The following is a 22,245-nucleotide window of genomic DNA, read 5'->3' as shown; positions in this document are numbered from 1 at the left end:
CTCAAGACATTTCAGCTTTTCATTTTATATTAATTTGTAAAGATTTCTAAAAATATAATTCCACTTTGACATTATGGGGTATTGTGTGTTGCAGGCCAGTGACACAAAATCATAATTTAATCCATTTTAGATTCAGGCTGTAACACAACAAAATGTGGAAAAATTCAAGGGGTGTGAATACTTTCTGAAAGCACTGTAATTCCTACTTTGAGATGCTTGGTATGGTCCCCTTCTTATTTTTCATGATTTGAAAAGCAAAAGTGACTAGACAAGCAGTCATAGTCTTGGATACCTTGTAAATATGGGCCCAGAAGTACACAGCATATAAAGAGGATGGGTGAATTGATAGTGAATAACCCAGTTACCAGTTTTCACTGGGTTAGTTACTGTATGTCTAAGAAGGCTAAAAAGGAAGCATGGAATTCCTGATTGACCATAATGCCAACGGCTACTGTATATACTGGAAAAAGAAGATGGAAGAGATGTTCCCTGGTGGCACAGAGGATAAAAGACCTGGCTTGGGTACCAAACATTGCAGGTTCAAACCCCACATGTGCAGATTGTCAAAATATGTGTACAAAAATATGGTTGCGTTTGTATGATTAAATGCTGCGCAAATGTCCTATGAATTAAATTAGGTCAGGGCTTTGTGATGGCCACTCCAAATCCTTGACTTTGTTGTCCTTAAGCCATTTTGCAACAATTTTGGAAGTATGCTTGGGGTCATCGTCCATTTGGAAGACCCATTTGTGACCAAGCTTTAACTTCCTGACTGATGTCTTGAGATGTTGCTTCAATATATCCACATACATTTCCTTCCTCATGATGCCATCTATTTTGTGAAGTGCATCAGTCCCTCCTGCAGCAAAGCACCCCCACAGCATGATGCTGCCACCCCCGTGCTTCACGGTTGGGATGGTGTTCTTCGGATTGCAAGCAACCCCCTTTTTCCTCCAAACATAACAATGGTCATTATGGCCAAACAGTTCTATTTTTGTTTCATCAGACCAGAGGACATTTCTCCAAAAAGTACGATCTTTGTCCCCATGTGCAGATGCAAACCGTAGTCTGGCTTTTTTATGACGGTTTTGGAGCAGCGGCTTCTTCCTTGCTGAGCTGCCTTTCAGGTTATGTCGATATAGGACTCGTTTTACTGTGGATATAGATACTTTTGTACCGGTTTCCTCCAGCATCTTCACAAGGTCCTTTGCTGTTGTTCTGGGATTGATTTGCACTTTTCGCACCAAAGTACGTTCATCTCTAGGAGACAGAACGCGTCTCCTTCCTGAGCAGTATGACGGCTGCGTGGTCCCATGATGTTTATACTTGCGTACTATTGTTTGTACAGATGAACGTGGTACCTTCAGGCGTTTGGAAATTGCTCCCAAGGATGAGCCAGACTTGTGGAGGTCTACACATTTTTTTTCTGAGGTCTTGGCTGACTTCTTTTGATTTTCCCATGATGTCAAGCAAAGAGGCACTGAGTTTGAAGATAAGCCTTGAAATAGATCCACAGGTACATCTCCAATTGACGTCAATTAGCCTATCAGAAGCTTCTAAAGCCATGACATCATTTTCTGACATTTTCCAAGCTGTTTAAAGGCACAGTCAACTTAGTGTATGTAAACCTCTGACCCACTGGAATTGTGATACATTTAATTATAAGTGAAATAATCTGTCTGTAAACAATTGTAGGAAAAATGACTTGTGTCATGCACAAAGTAGATGCCCTAACCGACTTGCCAAAACGATAGTTTGTTAACAATACATTTGTGGAGTGGTTGAAAAACGAATTTTAATGACTCCAACCTAAGTGTATGTAAACTTCCGACTTCAACTGTACCTGTAAATGGGTATTTAACAGAATTGGTCATCAACACTGCATGATATCATATGGAAGAAAAGACCAAAAACACCTGAAATATCCTACATTCACGTTTAATAAATATTTACATGTAAAGATGATAACACGCTATAGATTAAAACATGCCAGTCATCCAGTGGTTTTAAAGGCAGGTAGGGCTGAAATGTTAAACCTACAGTATACAGTAACAGTGAGGTATTCCCTTTAGCCTCTCTACAAACAGAATCACAGTTAAAACAATACCTTGAAAACAAATCAGAAACTGTCACATACCGAACATAAATCAGGCTTACTGTTATGACAAACATACTTCCCTTTTCTATGGGCAAAATCTTACAGCATGAACATGTAAATGTTAACCCTGATGTCCATTGTTAAAATACACACAATCCTTCTTCAATGTTAGAGGTGATGTTTCATATGATATGTGTAAAGTTCAAATAACAACAATGAAGATATGACAGATACATGATAGAACCCCCTCTCCTCTATTCCACCCTCCATCTGTCTGCCCTCCTGCCAGCCAAACCATGAGTCACTACTACTACCATTCACAGCAAAGATGATTCCTCCTATTTAATCCATCAGGGACTGGTGAGAACAAAAGGACAAACTGATGAGCTCTTGACCAATTTTGTTTGTTTTAACACTGTCTGCTTTTGTGCCTAGCGGGCTAATGGTGATTGCAATTATTAATACTAGTGCCTGCTGCCATTGATATTTTATTATCTTGAATGAAAAGAGAAAGTGAGAGGTGGGGAACGAAGAGGGAGAAAGGAGAGTTTCCCTTCTGAAGACGCCACTGCACTGCGTTGTGGCCTGGCCTGGATAGTAGTCCTGAGCTAATATGGCTCCCCCTGCTCCTTCATTCGCCTCCCGCTTTGCGGAACCAATGTGCGGAACCGATTTACTTTAGGATTTTGTGGTAGGGGTAAAGGGTGAGGGAGGAGGTGAATGCGCGGATGTCGTTGATGAGCGTGGCGTCGGCCAGCATGGGCGAGGCGGGCAGGAAGGTCAGCTTGGACACTTCTCCGTAAGAGGAGGTTTTAAGGGCCTGGCCTTGGTCCTCTTCCCCCCCTGCGAGGCCGCAGCTGCTCTGGCCTGCCTGGTCATTCTCCTCCTCTCCGAAGCCTACCACCTGACAGAGACAGAGTGAGAGTGAGAGAGAGAGATTACAGTATGCTTTGGAATAACTGAGAGTAGGATAATGCCAATGACTGTATAAATTAATGGACAAAGCGAATGTGATCCCTCTCCTGTCATTCCATGGGGAATGGTCAACGCACTCCCTCTCCCTTGCATGCACACACACGACGTCAGAGCTGGCAGACTTACGTGCACGCTGAGTTTCTTGCTGGTGGCGTCCCTGTGCTCCATGAACCAGGACACCAGCTCTGCTTTGGTGATGAGCTTTAGAGCCTCAATCTGCAGCACAGAGGGACAGGATGAGTCGATGCATGAATAAACATTCCGATCCTTTCTCTCCCCCAGACGTTTCAGCCGCCCACTCCTCCACCAGTGAGCTGAAGCAGCCCTGGCATGTACACTATATACACTACCAGTCAAAAGTTTGGACACACCTACTCATGCAAGGGTTTTTCTTAATTTGTACTATTTTTACATTGTAGAATAATAGTGAAGACATCAAAACTATGAAATAATACATATGGAATCATGTAGTAACCAAAAAAGTGTTAAACAAATCAAAATATATTTGAGAATTTTCAAATAGCCACCCTTTGCCTTGATGACAGCTTTGCACACTCTTGGCATTCTCTCAACCAGCTTCATGAGATAGTCACCTGGAATGCATTTCAATTAACAGGTGTGCCTTCTTAAAAGTTAATTTGTGGAATTTCTTTCAATCTTAATGTGTTTGAGCCAATCAGTTGTGTTGTGACAAGGTAGGGGGGGTATACAGAAGATAGCCCTATTTGGTAAAAGACCAAGTCCATATTATGGCAAGAACACCTCAAATAAGCATAGAGAAACAACAGTCCATCATTACTTTAAGACATGAAGTTCAGTCAACAAGGAACATTTCTAGAACTTTGAACGTTTCTTCAAGTGCAGTCGCAAAAACCATCTGGCGCTATGATGAAACCGGCTCTCATGAGGACCGCCACAGGAATGGAAGACCCCGAGTTACCTCTGCTGCAGAGGATAAGTTCATTAGAGTTACCAGCCTCAGAAATTTCAGCCCAAATAAATGCTTCACAGAGTTCAAGTCACAGACACATCTCAACATCAACTGTTCAGAGGGAACTGTGTGAATCAGGCCTTCATGGTCAAACTGCTGCAAAGAAACCACTACTAAAGGACACCAATAAGAAGAAGAGACTTGCTTGGGCCAAGAAACACGAGCAATGGACATTAGACCGGTGGAAATTTGTCCACCCCATCGAACACCTTTGGGATGAATTGGAACGCCATCTGCGAGCCAGGCCTAATCGCCAACATCAGTGCCCACTCGCTAATGCTTGTGGCTGAAGTCCCCGCAGCAATGTTCCAACATCTAGTGGAAAGCCTTCCCAGAAGAGTGGAGGCTGTTATAGCAGCAAAAGGGGGACCAACTCCATATTAATGCCAATGATTTTGGAATGAGATGTTCGATGAGCAGGTGTCCACATACTTTTGGTAATGTAGTGTATATGACGGAGGGGTAGTGCCCCCAGTGTCCCTCATCCCCCGCCCCACACACACACACAGTAGTACACTTTCTGGAGGAGAGCCACCCCTGAAGTCGACATTATGACAGCGGGTTCGAGTAAACCATGCGGCTGTGACCGTGTACAGTCTTACCTCTCTGTTGAGGCGGTCGAAGACGTACTGCTGGGTGACCACCTCGAACCAGTTGCGGTCCACCTCCTCCCCCAGGTGCGTGTCCTCACACTCTTTGAGCTTGATGAGAGCGGTCACCTGGGTCTTGAAGGCCTCGTCCGTGAGGTTGGTCATCTTCTCCCCGAAGCTCACCAGGAACTCCTCGATCTTCGTCTCCACGAAGTCCGTGCTGAGTAAAAAATTTAAAGGACACGGGGAGCGTCAGACTACCTCTCATTTCTATTCAAAAAGAAAAGGGGTTGGCATCTCCCAAAAAGATAACGAGTTATTTTCAATGCATATGCGCTCTTATTTATACAACTCTTGCCCTTGTAATCTTTTGATAACATTCTCAGGCTTATTAAGAAGCATATTGTGCTGCTACTGTGTAATACACTTCTACTATCAACTATGCTACCATCTGACCTGAATACGACGCTACCATCCTTCTCCTCTGAACTGCCCCTGACAAAACATCAGCATCTGTCACTAACCCTGACACACGACTACCAGTTGGGTTACCTTACGCATGTTGAATATTCCAATACGTCATACATGAAATTGAATACCGTATTGCAACAACATTGGAGGAATTTAATCAAGTGTACCGTAAGAGATATACAGTGCTGGTGACTCACTTGAACTTGGTGGCCTGCGTTTCCACGGTGATGGAGAAGCCCAGGACTCCTGAAGTGTTTCTGCATGTGGGGTACACCTGATAGCTGATGGATACAAGGTCAGAGTTCAAATCAGTCAACACTGCTCTGTAAGTAGTGGTTATTAAGTAGTAGTTAGTTATATGTGGTTATTAGATATTAGTTATTAATTTTTTTATTTTCATAGTTATGAAGAGGGAAAAAAACTAACCCAAGAGTCTCCTTTGTCCTGAGGAAATCAAAGCAAGGTTCCTCCATGTGCATCTGGGAACAGAGCAGCAAAGATAGTACTTCATTAAAGGGATACTTTGGGATTTTGGCAAGTCAGATACCCTTTTCATGTATCTGCATGCAGTTTGAAGGGAGTTATTAACTAGCGTTAGCGCAATGACAGACTTCCAGTCATTGTGCTAACACAAGTTAGCATTGGCTTGCGAAACTACCTCTTACTTCCTTCATACTGGATGCAGAGACATAACAATGGTATCCATGAGTTCATCTGACTCTGGGGAAGTAGATAAAGGGCTTCACAAAATACTGAAGAATCCCTTTAACCCATAACACCACTCACTGACTCAGGGCTCTATTTGATAAAAAACCTAAAAATCTAAGCGCTGGCAGTAGCGCTATAGGTCAGGATGTGTGTCTGAAATATTTGTATTTATTTTCACAGCTGGATTTATGAGCGCAATAGCTGGCAGCGGTGCAAAAGGGCTGGGTTTTGATTAATAAACAAATTGTAGGTGTGACAAGGGCTTGGCCACTCACTGGCCAATCAAAGCGTTCCACGGCTTAATACTGCACTGCATGCGTTTGTCTCAAGTTCTGTATGTTATTAACGGTCTTTGCATTGTCATCAACTCCAATTCGGCTGGGGGCACGGACTATTTTCGTCCTGGTCCATTGTGGATTGATACTTCAGTTTATTAAACTTCATAGGCTACAGTAACGAGTAGTGTAATAGCAACAGTAAAAACAAAACAGTGTTTGCTCAATAGCCTATGTTTGGATTGTTGGCAGTCAGGCCAACGTTGTTGTAATTGGCTTCAACGAGTATAGCCTAGCCTACATGTCTTTACACATCGCACTTCTCCCAAAATAAAAAAAATACTAGGCTCTCGTAAATTGTATTGTATGTGTGAAACACAGGACTGAATCATTTAAATAAGTTAGGAGGACTGCATCTTTGGTAACCGGAGGCGCTCTCTGGAGATGGGGTAAGATACTTGAACAAGCGAAATGAAGTATGCAGGTAGGCATGTGTGTGTATGTTTTAGGATGTGCAGTATATTTTCAATTCAAGGCACTCTGACGACTAGACCATTTAAACACATTTTATGGATAGGCTACTTTGCAAGCCCAGGATAAAAAAGACAACACATTGCTGTTGAACCAGCCTTAGTAGCCTAGGCCTAGGGTAAGAGGAAACTATGGAGGGCTTGAAATAAAATGGAAAACAAGCATCTGTTTTTTAAAACAAAAATATTTCTAAAGAGGATGGCCTTCAGGAAATTGTCACTTTTGCTCATTTTTAAGGACACACCGCAAATATTGCCACCCCTCCTACCTCAGCGCAAGCGAGCTGTTAGACAGGTAAATTGCCGAACCTGGCGTTAGGGCTGGAAAATGCCAACGCGACAGTTTTTACATGACGAAATTGCAAACTAACACGCGTTTCACACTTGCGCCTCCTTAGCGCCAGCCAGAAATAGAGCCCTCAGTATTCCAGTCAAGCCTTGTTAGCTACAACACTTACCACCAGTAACTCCATCAGTGTGTGTTCTCTCAGGTTCTTCAGGCCTGACTGGAGAAGGACAGAAAAAGACAAGTTATTTATCGACACCAAAAGACTCCATACACAGACATAACCATAATATAACTGTAATGTTGAGCGAATGTTGGTTGAAGGTTGGGGGAATGTTGTGTGAAGATTGGCTGACTGTTGGGTGAATTTTGGATGAACGTTAGGTACCTGGTAGTAGACAGTGACTTCAGAGTTGGCATCTCCTTTGTTGAGGGACTTGACTTTGCACAGGTGAGGCTTCTGAGGAAGCTCCACCACTCTGAAGAGCACAGGGACCTCCACAGACAGACGCTTGAACTGCAGTTTGCTGTAGAGTGCAGAAGATTATTGCATTTACATGTTATTTATTTAGCTGACGGTCTTGTACAGAGTGACTTACAATCAGTTCATTCAACTAAAGGAGGTCATACCAACCACAAACCTCAATCATTGCAAGTAATAACAATAGTAAGTAAGTACTGTGTTTGTTGATGATAATAATAATAATAATAATAATAATAATAATAATAATAATAGGGGGGGCTTATATTTGTCCAAGTGTAGAAGTGTCTAATGGAAATGTTTGTATAAAAAAAAAAAATGCACAGGGCCCCTGGAGCAATTAGGGTTAAGTGCCTTGCTCAAGGGCACAGCGACAGATTTTTTCTCTTCACTTTGTCGGCTCTGGTATTTGAACCAGCAACCTTTCGGTTATTGGCCCAACGTGTTAACCTCTAGGCTACAGACCTGCTTTTCAGAGTTAAGAAAGACAGCGAGGAGGATACTTACCCAATAAAATACTGCAGAAACTCCATTGACTCCTGTGGGCAAAGAACAGTTACATAATGCCTATTAGCATGATTAATATAGCATAGGGACAGCAGCAGAATAGTTACATGTATTACTTCACATCACCTACTTGATTAGGACAATAATCAGCATCCAAGAAAGATCTGGGACACAAGTGCCGTGGTTAGCGCTAAACAACTATTTTAGCTAAAAACAGTGTGTGTGTGTGCACATTAGACGGTGTTCGTGTGTGTTTATAAAGAGGCTTACAGTGCTAGTGAAGTGTGTGTGTGTGTCTGCGTCTGAATGTGTCAGTGTGTGCTCACAGTGCTAGTGAAGTTGCCCTGCACCAGCCCCTCGGTGTAGAGCTGGGCTTTGAGGCCACTGACAAAGGTCATGAGGTCATCCACGGTGAGGCCCTTCATGATGGCCTGGTACTTCTGGATGACCGACCAGCGACAGTGTTCCAGGATCAACAGACGCACGTCCCTGAGAGAGAGAGGGGGGGGGGGGGGGGGGAATCATTATCATACCAATTTATCATTGTTACTCTTTTGAAGCTAGTTTATCACTTTACAACTCTGACTCGTGTTCTGAGAGAGAGAGAGAGAGAGAGAGAGAGAGAGAGAGAGAGAGAGAGAGAGAGAGAGAGAGAGAGAGAGCGAGAGAGAGAGAGAGCGAGAGAGAGAGAGCGAGAGACAGCGAGAGAGAGAGAGAGAGAGAGAGAGAGAGAGAGAGAGAGAGAGAGACAGCGAGAGAGAGAGAGAGAGCGCGAGAGAGAGAGAGCGAGAGAGAGAGAGAGACAGAGAGACAGCGAGAGAGAGAGAGACAGCGAGAGAGAGACAGCGAGAGAGAGAGAGAGAGAGAGAGACAGAGAGACAGAGAGAGAGACAGAGAGAGAGAAAGAGACAGCCAGAGAGAGACACACACACATAAGAAAATGGGTGGGTGGAGTTGCAAAGAATGAGCAGCCAGATACTGTATCCTATAAAGGGTTGAACAGTCAGTGTCAGAAATCCAACTCACTTCCCCAGCCTCTCTGGCTTGATGAGGATGTTGAAGTAGGTCTTCTTCAGCTGCTCTGCGAACATGGTGAACACACCGGGCTCAGCAGTGAAGTCTGCCAGGTGGTCCACTATCAAGTTCAACAGCAACTAACACAGGGACAGAGGCAGGGAGGATGAGTTGGCAGGAGGTCAGCTTTAGGGTTGTCTGAAGCTAAGGCACATTTGCTGAAGTGCAGAATGGGTTTATCCATGGTGTACAAAACATTAGGAACAACTTCCTACTATTGAGTTGCACCCCCTCCCTTTTTGCCCTCAGAACAGCCTCAAGTCGTCGAGGCATGGACTCTACAAGGTGTGGAAAACATTCCACAGGGTTGCTGGCCCATGTTGACTCCAATGCGTCCCACAGTTGTGTCAAGTTGGCTGGAAGTCCTTTGGGTGGTGGACCTTCTTGATACACATGGGAAACTGTTGAGCGTGAAAAACCCAGCAGCGTTGCAGTTCTTGACACACTCAAACCGGTGCGCCTGGCACCTGTTACCATACCCTGTTCAAAGGCACTAAAATCTTTTGTCTTGCCCATTCACCTGCTGAATGGCACACATACACAATTCATGTCTGAAGACTTACAAATCCTTCTTTAACCTGTCTCCTCCCCTTCATCTACACTGATTGAAGTGGATTTAACAAGTGACATCAATAAGGGATCATAGCTTTCACCTCGATTCACCTGGTCATCTACGTCATGGAAAGAGCCGGTGTTCCTAATGTATTGTACACTCAGTGTAGACCAGGGTTGTATGAATAGGCAGAATGAGTGCAGAAGAGCTGTATGTAAGTGTGCACAGTGTGTGTGTGTGTGTGTGCGTACATAATGTGTATGTATGTACAGTGGGGGAAAAAAGTATTTAGTCAGCCACCAATTGTGCAAGTTCTCCCACTTAAAAAGATGAGAGAGGCCTGTAATTTGCATCATAGGTACACGTCAACTATGACAGACAAAATGAGAAAAAATATCCAGAAAATCACATTGTAGGATTTTATGAATTTATTTGCAAATTATGGTGGAAAATAAGTATTTGGTCACCTACAAACAAGCAAGATTTCTGGCTCTCACAGACCTGTAACTACTTCTTTAAGAGGCTCCTCTGTCCTCCACTCGTTACCTGTATTAATGGCACCTGTTTGAACTTGTTATCAGTATAAAAGACACCTGTCCACAACCTCAAACAGTCACACTCCAAACTCCACTATGGCCAAGACCAAAGAGCTGTCAAAGGACACCAGAAACAAAATTGTAGACCTGCACCAGGCTGGGAAGACTGAATCTGCAATAGGTAAGCAGCTTGGTTTGAAGAAATCAACTGTGGGAGCAATTATTAGGAAATGGAAGACATACAAGACCACTGATAATCTCCCTCGATCTGGGGCTCCACGCAAGATTTCACCCCGTGGGGTCAAAATGATCACAAGAACGGTGAGCAAAAATCCCAGAACCACACGGGGGGACCTAGTGAATGACCTGCAGAGAGCTGGGACCAAAGTAACAAAGCCTACCATCAGTAACACACTACGCCGCCAGGGACTCAAATCCTGCAGTGCCAGACGTGTCCCCTTGCTTAAGCCAGTACATGTCCAGGCCCGTCTGAAGTTTGCTAGAGTGCATTTGGATGATCCAGAAGAGGATTGGGAGAATGTCATATGGTCAGATGAAACTAAAATAGAACTTTTTGGTAAAAACTCAACTCGTCGTGTTTGGAGGACAAAGAATGCTGAGTTGCATCCAAAGAACACCATACCTACTGTGAAGCATGGGGGTGGAAACATCATGCTTTGGGGCTGTTTTTCTGCAAAGGGACCAGGACGACTGATCCGTGTAAAGGAAAGAATGAATGGGGCCATGTATCGTGAGATTTTGAGTGAAAACCTCCTTCCATCAGCAAGGGCATTGAAGATGAAACGTGGCTGGGTCTTTCAGCATGACAATGATCCCAAACACACCGCCCGGACAACGAAGGAGTGGCTTCGTAAGAAGCATTTCAAGGTCCTGGAGTGGCCTAGCCAGTCTCCAGATCTCAACCCCATAGAAAATCTTTGGCGGGAGTTGAAAGTCCGTGTTGCCCAGCGACAGCCCCAAAACATCACTGCTCTAGAGGAGATCTGCATGGAGGAATGGGCCAAAATACCAGCAACAGTGTGTGAAAACCTTGTGAAGACTTACAGAAAACGTTTGACCTGTGTCATTGCCAACAAAGGGTATATAACAATGTATTGAGAAACTTTTGTTATTGACCAAATACTTATTTTCCACCATAATTTGCAAATAAATTCATTAAAAATCCTACAATGTGATTTTCTGGATTTTTTTTTCTCATTTTGTCTGTAATAGTTGACGTGTACCTATGATGAAAATTACAGGCCTCTCTCATCTTTTTAAGTGGGAGAACTTGCACAATTGGTGGCTGACTAAATACTTTTTTTCCCCACTGTATGTATGTATGTATGTATGTATGTATGCATGCATGTATGTATGTGACTCACAGGCAGCTTGTGGTTGAAGCCCTTGACCCTGATGACGAGGCCGTGCTCCCCGGCGATCAGTTTGTACTCCAGTTGGGCCACATCAGCCTCGTAGGCCGGCTCTGCCAGGTTATGGGCCAGGATGTTCACAAAGATGTCAAACAGCACCAGGCTACAGGGCCACAATACATACACATTTAGAAATTACCTCTAGAACTTTTGCAGCTAGGAGCGATTGTGAAAAGCAAAACGTTGACATCCACACTCAAAAACAAAGATTTTGTAAGAAATGGATTCATATAAAATACTAACTTCTCTGGAGATTTCTGAATCATTGGGGAGAGGAGGTTGAAACGGACATAAGCTAACAGGAGAAAAAATAGGGAGTGTATTAAATCATTAGAACATTATATCATTTGAAATGTGTTGAAAATAGCCTTGAAATAGCCTAGTAGCTACTAACATTTCTGTCTTAAACATACTGAAAAATAGTCAATCACGTCATTACAATTCCCTTGGGTTATAAATTACCAAAGTAAGCTAACAAAAGAACACACAGCAATATAAAATACACGCGCGCACACACACACACACACCTTTAGGTATCTTGAACTTATTGTCCTTTTTGAACCAGAGACAGCCTCTCTCATTGTTCATTATCCGCACCGGGACTTCTGTGTCTGGACAGTCCGATGGTTTCAGGGAGAAATCCGTTGCTATGGAAATAACAAAGGAAAAGGGTAAAGCCTTTTGTCTGTGTCAATCCCAGTATTTATTTATGTTTGATTATTTCGTTTTATTTATTTTTAAGACAAAAAAGGAGATACGAACAAAAATTATACACATCAATAGACCAAAAACTGAATATTGTAGAGTTGATGTGATTGGCGCACAACAATGTCCATCATCTGTACTGACCAATGAACTTGTTCTCAGCGGGCAGGTGGAGGTCGGGGTTGAGGTCAAAGTCTCCGGCCCAGCGCTGTGCCCACTCCTCAGGGAGGTCTGCCAGGACAGAACAGGACACTCAGTCACAGACAGGCCATTAACATCACACCCTATCATATCATATCACGAAATGAGCCGTTGAATATATGTGCAGTAGCCTGGTTTAACCAGATTGAACCCTTTCAAACAATAGTGAGTGCAGCGTTTAATCTGGTTTAACCCCTAGAGTCCAAGCCTGTAGATCAGGGGTCTCCAACCTTTTATAGCATGAGAGCTACTTTTAATTCATGAAACATGTCACGAGCTACTGATAATTTTTTCCCTTGCTTTCAAATAGGCACTCTTTGTATTTTACCTAATTCCGTTTTGTTGGTTTTATTTTTTCCTGGTTTGGGATTTCACACAAAATAATTGAGAGCTGAAATGTTTTGTTGTTGTTGATTTCAATACCCCTTTAATTGTGCATTTTTGCAAGAGAGGAATGTGCTGTCTAGCAATATTTTTGCTGCTGCATATGTCATGACACAGTTTGCAAAACAAAAGCCCACCCGATTGATACAAATAATCATGATAGAATTCTGCCACGTACAGTGCATTCGTAAAGTATTCAGATCCCTTCACTTTTTCCACATTTTGTTACGTTACAGCCTTATTCTAAAATTAAAATAAATACAAATCCTCATCAATCTACACACAATACCCCATAATGACAAAGCAAAAACAGGTTTTTAGAAATGTTGGCAAATGTATATAAGAAAACATGAATATCTTATTTACATAAGTATTCAGACCCTTTGCTATGAGACTCGAAATTGAGCTCAGGTGCATCCTGTTTCCATTGTTCATCCTTGAGATGTTTCTACAACTTGATTGGAGTCCACCTGTGGTAAATTCAATTGATTGGACATGATTTGGAAAGGCACACACCTGTCTTTATAAGGTCCCACAGTTGACAGTGCATGTCAGAAACCAAGCCATTAGGTCGAAGGAATTGTCCATGGAGCTCAGAGACAGGATTGTGTGTTGAGGCATAGATCTGGGGAAGTGTACCAAAACATTTCTGCAGCATTGAAGGTCCCCAAGAACACAATGGCCTCCATCATTCTTAAATGGAAGAAGTTTGGAACCATCAACACTCTTCCTAGAGCTGGCCGCCCGGCTAAACTGAGCAATCGGGGGAGAAGGGCCTTGGTCAGAGAGGTGACCAAGAACCCGATGGTCACTCTGACAGAGCTCCAGTGTTCCTCTGTGGAGATCGGAGAACCTTCTAGAAGAACAACCATCTCAGCAGCATCCACCAATCAGGCCTTTATGGTAGAGTGGCCTGATGGAAGCCACTCCTCAGTAAAAGGCGCATGACAGCCCGCTTGGAGTTTGCCAAAAGGCACCTAAAGGACTCAGACCATGAGAAACAAGATTCTCTGGTCTGATGAAACCAACATTGAACTCTTTGGCCTGAATACCAAGCGTCACGTCTGAAGGAAACCTGGTACCATCCCTACGGTGAAGCATGGTGGTGGCAGCATCACGCTATGGGGATGTTTTTCAGCGGCAGGGACTGGGAGACTAGTCAGGATCGAGGGAAAGAATGAACGGAGCAAAGTACAGAGAGATCCTTGATGAAAACCTGCTCCAAAAACCTGTTTTTGCTTTGTCATTATGGGGTATTGTGTGTAGATTGATGAGGGAAAAAACAATTTAATCAATTTTAGAATAAGGCTGTAACGTAACAAAATGTGGAAAGAGTCAAGGGGTCTGAATACTTTCCAAATGCACTGTAAGCCTACTTTGCAATTAACATTTCATTTAGAAGGTTTTGGGGAAAGTCTTTGTCTGTCTACCCAGAAGGCGGTTATCTTTAACGCTAACTGGCTACACGAAGTGAATGATAGACAAACGCGCGCACCACACAGACAGACAGGGGCAATATTGCTGGAAATTTAATTGGCAGATAGTGTAACATTTGGCTTTTTAAGCCAATTATGTCTAACCAGGTGTGGGATAATGTCAATGTGAATTTAATTGGATCTTGAGGTGTCTGTTACTTGTGAGATTTGTTTATGACAGTTTGTGGTGGAACACGTGAAAAATACATGCACTTTCAGAATTGTTTGGCAAGCTTTCTCATAGGTGGTACTGGTAGCTCGCGATTGACCTGTTGGAGACCCCTGCCCTAAGATGGTGTTATATACCAAGCTAACATATGACATTGTTTTAAGATGTTCATACAATGGACCATTTAGCTATTTGATTTTGAATTGTAGGACCCCTGTAGGTAAACACGCCTGGGTGAAAATAAATAATAATGGCAAGCATGGATCACGTCATAACGGCAGACGTCGTCAGAAATGGAATAACTATACGTACAGACAAAGTAGGCCTACTAAACAATGCCAAGTAGACAGAAAAACAACCATATAGCCTCAGCAAAGTCTACAGAAAATCACTAGATTGAACAACAATGACTAGCTACGTATTCTGATTCATCCACAATGTTTGGAGAAGGGGAGATTTGTGCCGTAAGACGAGTGACTGTGTGAGTGTCTATCTGGAGAAATGAAAGCCAAGGGAGAGTGGCTTGTTCTAATCCAATCGTTGTAGCAGGCTCAACCGATACCCCGCCCGAGTCTTTACAGACAGAAGCACATACACAATAGTTATTTGAGCACACAGCGCTTCACACTGTTTGAGTGAAAGAAAGATGCGTGCTGGCAGTTGAAAATTATTTTTTTCTGATCACGGATCACTACAAAAAAGACTTGTCATAATTGTAATCCGTTACGATCCTCGTTTTGTCAGAGTACTCGGCACACCCCTACAGCACTGTAAGAAGAATCATATAAGTTAATATCTGTTATGACGACAATAACAGCGATTGTAGGTCCAATTCAGCCAATCTCACTTTTGGCAAATCTTGGGCCGGTATTCACAAAGTGTCTCAGAGCAGTGCAGATCTAGGATCAGTTTAGCCTTTTTAGATCATAATGAATGGAAAGCAGGACCTGATCCTAGATCAGCACTCCTAATCAGACACTTGCTCTTACCCTCCATGCTGTAGTTGGTGCCGAACCACTTCTCCTTGAGGGAGCAGTGGCCCTCGTGCTCCGGGGACAGCAGCAGCAGGTTGGCCCTCTCTGGGATGAGCAGGGTCAGGGCCGAGGAGATCACCTGTAGAGGACAGACACGCATGCACATACACTTCAATGAAGTATACACTTGCGTGCATTACAGTTGCAGTAATTAGCCATTACAGATTAATTAGGAATGATCTAATGACTACTTGATGAGACAGACAGACAGTACCTCTGGGTTGTACTCAAACATGAGCTGGTCTCCAGTCAGGAAGTCCTCTTTGGGGAAGAGCTGCATGTTCTCACAGATGTTCTCCACATACTCTATGGGGTCTGTCTGTGGTGGGACGGAGGGACAGAGGTTCGTACAAAGCCCTCACTCACTTATGACATGCTTATGATGTGTGTTATGTCATGGTAATGACAGCCTAAAGTCAGCTTCGTGACGGAGGGAAGACCGGGAAGTGTGACTGTACCTGCTCCTGATAGTGGAACTCATTGGCTTCGATCTTCTGGATTTCTTCATAGATCCTCTGCTGAGGACCCAGAGTCTGCAGCATCTTCATATACTGGAACACTAGATGAACCACCTGTACAGGGAAAACGGCTGCAGTGTTACATCCAGATTGTGTGTGTGTGTGTGTGTGTGTGTGTGTGTGTGTGTGTGTGTCATCACACATGGGCGTGTGTGTGTGTGTGTGTCTGTGGGCGCCAGTTGACCTGATGAAAGTTCTGGAATCCTTCGTCAGTCAGCGTGATGGATATGGAGAAGATGGAGTAGGTGGTGTTCTGGTCAAAGCCTGTCTCACTGTTCCCTCCAAACAGAGCCAGGGCCCAGCACTTCTTCCGGAGCAAGGATAGTATGCTGCCGGTGCCTTCGTGCCCAATCAACCAGGAGATGTAGTGCAAGGGCTTCACCCTACATGGAGACACCAAGACAAACCAATCAGTTTGTATGGAGTGCAGGATAATAGTGAGGGGAAATATTTGCTAAATTGGTCTTTGAAAAGGTACAACAGGTATGGGTGCTATTGTTAAGGGGGCTTACCTGTACTGCTTGCCCTGAGGCGGCAATGCCCAGGTGATGGTGAGAGCATGCACCTTCCTCACAGGAACAACTGTCACACACACGATTGAAATTGAGGAATTGGTACAGTCAGTAAGTAAGCACAGGTTGATAAAATGACATGTATAAATGTTAGTTTAAAGCCTGTGTACTTCTGTAGAGCTTGTTGAAGGTTGGTGTGTCAAACGGGTCCTGAAGGTCAGAGAAGTCAGGTCTCGGTTGAGCGCTGCAAAAAAGTGAGTGAGTGAGAGTAGGTGAGTGAGAGAGGGCATGTATGTTTGATAGCATGCACGTGGTCGTATGCACTTACTTGTTGGGCACCTTGCTGAAGATCTCTCTAACCCATTCCTCCAGTGTGTTCAATGTCTCTGATGGACAGACAAGGACAGTTGAGTCAAGTTTATTTCAACAGACCAACTACAATCCTCATTCATTTCAGTAGACTGACTACAATCCTCATTCATTGCTGTAGACCGACTACAATCCTCATTCATTTCAGCGGAGAAGGGATCCTTTGTGTCTGGCCGGTTGGCTAGCTACCTTTGGACTGCACTGTGAGGGTCATGTAGTGAGCAGAGTAGTATCTCTTCCAGAAGTCTTGGAGACGCTGGTAGGTGTTGATCTGCTTCTCTCTGGGCTCATGCTTCAGGGTCTGAGCATTTCCTGGGGGAGACCAAGGACAGGACGAGGACATATCCGTTATTACACCTTTAATGAACGTTTGAACACAGTTACTTCAGTCATTAAAGTTATTACACCGTTATTCAGCATTATTAACCACGCAGATAGACATTACCATCCATATCCATGTAATAAAAGCTACATATTTAAAGGCAGACATCACTTGACGATCACAGAGACATTTACAAGCAGGAAAGTGCAAATGAAAAAGAGCACATTCAACGTGTTTCACATGAAAATACATACAACTAATTGTTTTACAAGCAGGATAAGTAGGATTGGAATGTTTGTCGAACAATGGAAGCCTATGGTACCAGGGTAGCATTTGCGATGGAGGAGAGATAATTGGGAAATGACAGCCAATGTGTGTATCCTTACCCCAGCAGAACTTGCCCATGGGGTGCTTGGGCCTGGCCAGGCTTCCGAACAGCATCTCCTTGCGGTGGGAGTCTGACGGACGAGCCAGTTGGTACTCTGCACATCAAAGGGAGAGGCATGGACAATCCATTAGAGGAGTGAGAGAGCGGGAACTGTGACTGGAGCATGGAAAAAGGCTGTGGTATTAAAATGGGGAGGGTCTCAGTTGTCTACAGTGGTCTCTCTTCGTCTTGTGTCCTTTATTCATGCTGACCAGCTGTGTGAAACCAATCTGAGCAGATGAAGGAGAAAGGGGGAGGAGGCTTCTTTAGACTATTGAGACGCGGCCGTGGTTTCCTCCTACTACTACTGGTTTCCTACTACTAGTACTACTCCCTGACTCACCACTGTCCACTGCTTCCACCTCTCTGTCGATGGCGTCCTCGATCATCAGGGGGCAGATGAAGAACTGGGCCCATCTGGGGAATGGGAGAGATCATCCAATGACAAACTGCACACCTGGGTCGTATTTATTAGGCACCAAACGGAAGGAAACGTTTTGAAACAGGGAGTAAACTTGTCCAATAAGAAATACATGTTTTAATTGCAACAGTGTGCACTATTGTAAACGACCCTGGACAAGTTAGATTTAGGACCACTTTTGAGGCATGAAAACTCGAACAAAATGTTGGTTTGGGGATGAACTGTTACTTTAAGGCTGCTTGGCTCACCTGTCGAGAGCCTCACGGAAGTACTTCCTCTGGACGTCAAACTGGAAGATGGTCCGCTCACAGTCGGTGGAGGCATTGTCGCTACCACCGTGCTTCTTCAGGAAGGCATCGAAGCCGTTCTCAGCAGGGTACTTCTCACTGCCCATGAAAACCACTGAGAGAGGAGAGAAAGAGTGGAAAAGAGCGAGGGAGCGAGATAGAGAGAGAAAGAGAGAGAGAGGGAGGGAGGGAGAGTGCAAAAAGAGAGAGAGAGTCAAGAGATTGGAGGGAAGACCAGGTAAAGAAATAGAGAGAAAGACAGGCACACAGACGTGTTGTTTAGAGGTAGTGTTCCAATGCAGTGTTAGATTGAGAATGTGGATAATCTTCTGTAGCGCTACAGTACATAAGGTCCCCTGCTAAAAGCACTCACTGTGCTCAAGGAAATGGGCTAGGCCTGGAAGGTCCTCCGGGTCACTGAAGCTCCCCACACTGACACAGAGAGCAGCTGCAGACTGGGAGACACGGGAGGGATGAGTACACACATTAAAAAACACACACATCATGCACGAGCATGCAAGTACACACACACACCTTTTCATTTGATAAATTCCACACTTTAATCACACTATCCCTAGAGTAAACTTCCTGTTTGCATAGCACCCTTGTGGCTATGCTCCCTCTGTGAGCTGTTGGATCATCCATCTGAAAGCATTAGCCTAGTATTGACCTACAGTGAAACCAACCTGTTTCTCTGAACTCCCCTTCTTCGGTTTCCCTTCTTGCTCCTCATCCAGCTCCTCAAAGTCACTGTCATGCTCTTCTTCCGCATCCTCGTCCTCCTCTTCTGTGCCCTCCCCTGAATCCCCCTCTTCTTCCTCTTCCTCTCCACCTCCTGATGCTCCCTCCTCTTCCTCCTCTCTGCTGGCGTCCTTACCGTCTGCCCCGCTAAAGTCTGAGATGAGGAGAACTCTCAGGCCATTGGTCAGCTCGATATACCTTCAGAGCGAGCAAAATAATTGCATATGATAAGCCAGTTCTACTTCAGTGAAACTGAAAACATCACAACCTGGGACGGGTAGAGCAATTCGCAAGCACTCTGATGATGCCATGAGTGACTTGTTTACGTAGTTATGCAGCTATTAATCTCAGTTAACCAAGAACTAAAGTATTGTGTAATTGGTCAGCTGCTCAATTAAGTTCTGGGTCCATACCAGTATGTTTACGTAGACCTATCCAAGAGAGCTTATGTGGCTATATTTGAATTTAGAAATGTTCTTTGATCTTACCTGTACTTCTTGGGATCGCTGGGTGACTTCTTGATCTGAAGGTCTCCCTGGTCTTCGTCACCTCCTACCCCTCCATCCCCCGCAGCCAGGTCCCTGGGCTCGGCTTGGGGTGGCGGCGGCTCACCATGGTCTGGTGCAGACACCTGCCCAGGACCGCCTGCTGCAGAACTATTCACTTTATTCGTCAAAGGCATTCTCTCAGGGGCTGCAGGTTTCGCACTGCAATTGCACAACATGAAAACCCTCAGAGAGTGCAGCATTTGAGTATAAAGAGTCAAGAATGTGTGAAATTGAGCAAGCATCCCAAATCAACCCTTAGCCCCCCACCCACTCATTCCTATAGATCTGAGAGGATCAGATAGGTTTAAGGGATACTGTAATTGCATCACCTTGCCTTCTGATAATCCTTTCAAATCTAATAGATAGGGGCAGGTGGGAATCAGGAGGGAACTGTGACAGTAGTTAGCTAGCAGGTCTGATGCTGAATCGTTGTGGCTAGACTAATCGCTCTGTAGCTAAACAAGATCAGCAATTATGTTGTTACGCTGGCTAGTGTTTGTGGCTACATCATGCCCTGGCTGACTAGCTAGCTACCTTAGCTAACTATTTGCAACGTCAAAAAGCATTGCAAGATTCTGCAGCTAGCTAGCTAATGTAAAACGTTAGTCCCATACACTGACATGATGAAACGGATAAAACACATTAGTCCAGTGTCACGTATGCACAAAAAAGGGGTATCAACAGCCAGGGTCTGTTACTTTCTAGCTAGCTCCATCACTGTCAATTCAGGTCATCAGTCAAAACACAAAATTGCAGGCAGCGGGCGCTAGCTAGCTAGCTAAGAGTTCGCTAGCATGACGACTTTCAGTAATCCCATCTCGCTAGCGATAGCAGCGAAACCGCCATTGAAATGTCGGATTTTGAATACAAAAAGTGCTCTGTATGAACGTGTATAACACAATATCACTAGCTAATAAACATCAAATATTGGCTAGCATTTGTAAATGTACTTACCCTTTTTTTTGTAAATAATGAAAGTTATTTAGCACTAGTCTCGACACCCTAACCCCCTACACAATTGTGTGCATGACGCGTTATGATTCGCTGGGAGCAATGCACGGCGCAACAACGGAAATTCTGATTGCTTCAAGCAGAAAATATATTTGACGACATACAGGAACGCTTGTTAGACCGGTGCAAAACATTTCGGCGAAGAAAAGCCGCACACGGTTAAGTACGAGTATGTGCAGGGAAAGGATGTGCGTGCGCGTTTTCACAAACCTTCACATAATCTGGATGGGATTATCTCAGCCATTGCATGAACGGATTTCATCCACATGCATTATTGATCAGCGATATACCCTGAAAGTCTATGTACTCACCACAACTTTCCACAACACCACAAATTCATGATTATTTATCAGGTGTGATATGAGCGGTGAAATTTAAACTGACTTCACTGAATCACCCGCTTGACATTGATCTTTGTCTGTCTGATAATCAGAACAAAATCTGAAACAGCAGTGATGATTCTGTCCTTAGAATAAGAATTCTATTGTGATGATTCTGTCCATATGATTAGAATGATTCTTTCTAATTCTATGATTCTGTCATTGTATAAATAGTTAGATCAGAGTTGTAGCTTTTTTAACCAATATTACAGACTTCAATAGCCCATAAATAAAATTCATGAATTCAAGTAAAGATTTGTGCTTTAATATACTAAATTGCATCTACCTATAATATACAAACAATCACAATATTTTGTACAATCACTTTGTGCTTTTCTCCCATTTGTTCAAGGAGTTTACTGTAACAACATGTTTACATAAATGGTCTATTCCCATGATACAGCATAAAAATAAATTCAGCAACAGCATTATAGATTCTAACTCTATAATTTACAAATGTACTTATAAAATAATTATATTAAGACATTGTCAGCATTATTGCAAATCTAACAATTCAACAAAAAACAGAAAATACACATGATGGGAAGTTACACTAAAAAATGTGCTACTATGCGAGACATAAAGATTTTGCATAATATGCTTAGGTTATAATCTATCATTTTTTAAACAACATTTTAACATATTTTCTGTTTCTTCCCATTTCACAAAGTATTTTGATGTGTCTCAGTTGACATAACATGATTTAAAGATTTCACATCTGCCCAAGATACATGAAACATGATACACTTATAAAACCGTTACAACTGAACACTCAATTATACAGTATATGCTTTGCTTTCTAAACCACACACGTTCATGAAATAAACATTGTAAACATGGCTTACATGACAACTACAATATTATATTAGCTGAGGGCTAAGGAGGGAAAAGGGTGTGCTCTTCAATGAACATCTATATTCTATAATGTTATAGTCCCTCAGAATGACAGAACACCCTGAAAACGGCATTGGCTTAGTGTAGGTGGTGCAAGACGTATTGGCCATCTTGTCGTCTTATCGATGTTATTACCCCCTTCATATCGTTGAGAATGAAAAATCAACGGGGCAGATTACTTTAGTTTGTCTTAGCTTTCGTGCTTGTGAAACGTTAGAACGACGGTCAAGAGCACTAGACAAAATTATTCGGAACTTTTGCAGCTATCAAGGCTTATCTCCTCACCCATGTAAACTCGTAACGTGAACAGCTGTGGTGTTTCTTTGTGTGGTGGTGAGG

General features: G+C 43.5%; 1 protein-coding gene across 1 annotated transcript; it reads right to left on the bottom strand.

Annotated features, from left to right (window-relative positions):
• Nucleotides 1-1,922: 1,922 nt before the first annotated feature.
• LOC311130579 (nardilysin-like) lies at nt 1,923-20,647 on the bottom strand. The gene is made up of 29 exons (XM_084163349.1): nt 20,576-20,647; nt 19,562-19,780; nt 19,019-19,271; nt 18,706-18,787; nt 18,294-18,447; nt 17,968-18,041; nt 17,584-17,679; nt 17,065-17,187; nt 16,835-16,892; nt 16,677-16,750; nt 16,507-16,576; nt 16,179-16,377; nt 15,935-16,048; nt 15,691-15,795; nt 15,432-15,555; nt 12,358-12,444; nt 12,036-12,155; nt 11,752-11,803; nt 11,461-11,611; nt 8,939-9,066; nt 8,239-8,401; nt 7,913-7,944; nt 7,313-7,451; nt 7,097-7,144; nt 5,552-5,604; nt 5,323-5,406; nt 4,667-4,874; nt 3,200-3,289; nt 1,923-3,002 (listed from the first exon to the last, which is right to left on the bottom strand). The coding sequence occupies exons 2-29, from the start codon at nt 19,753-19,755 to the stop codon at nt 2,772-2,774; spliced, it is 3,306 nt and encodes a 1,101-aa protein (XP_084019475.1). The 5' UTR covers nt 19,756-19,780; nt 20,576-20,647; the 3' UTR covers nt 1,923-2,771.
• Between the last annotated feature and the right edge of the window lie 1,598 nt (nt 20,648-22,245).

This window comes from Coregonus lavaretus (genome assembly GCF_964263955.1).
Source record: "Coregonus lavaretus genome assembly, chromosome: 6".
In the NCBI taxonomy this organism is placed as follows: Eukaryota; Metazoa; Chordata; class Actinopteri; order Salmoniformes; family Salmonidae; genus Coregonus; species Coregonus lavaretus.
This window is presented reverse-complemented; position numbering and strand designations above follow the sequence as displayed.

Excerpts from the sequence above, each read along its gene's own strand:
- LOC311130579 (XM_084163349.1), bottom strand. The coding sequence starts at position 19,755 with ATGCCTTTGACGAATAAAGTGAATAGTTCTGCAGCAGGCGGTCCTGGG. Across the intron at positions 15,796-15,934 it reads AGTTCCACTATCAGGAGCAG|ACAGACCCCATAGAGTATGT; the intron begins GTACAGTCACAC and ends GTCCCACCACAG. Across the intron at positions 7,452-7,912 it reads TTTCTGCAGTATTTTATTGG|CAAACTGCAGTTCAAGCGTC; the intron begins GTAAGTATCCTC and ends TGCACTCTACAG.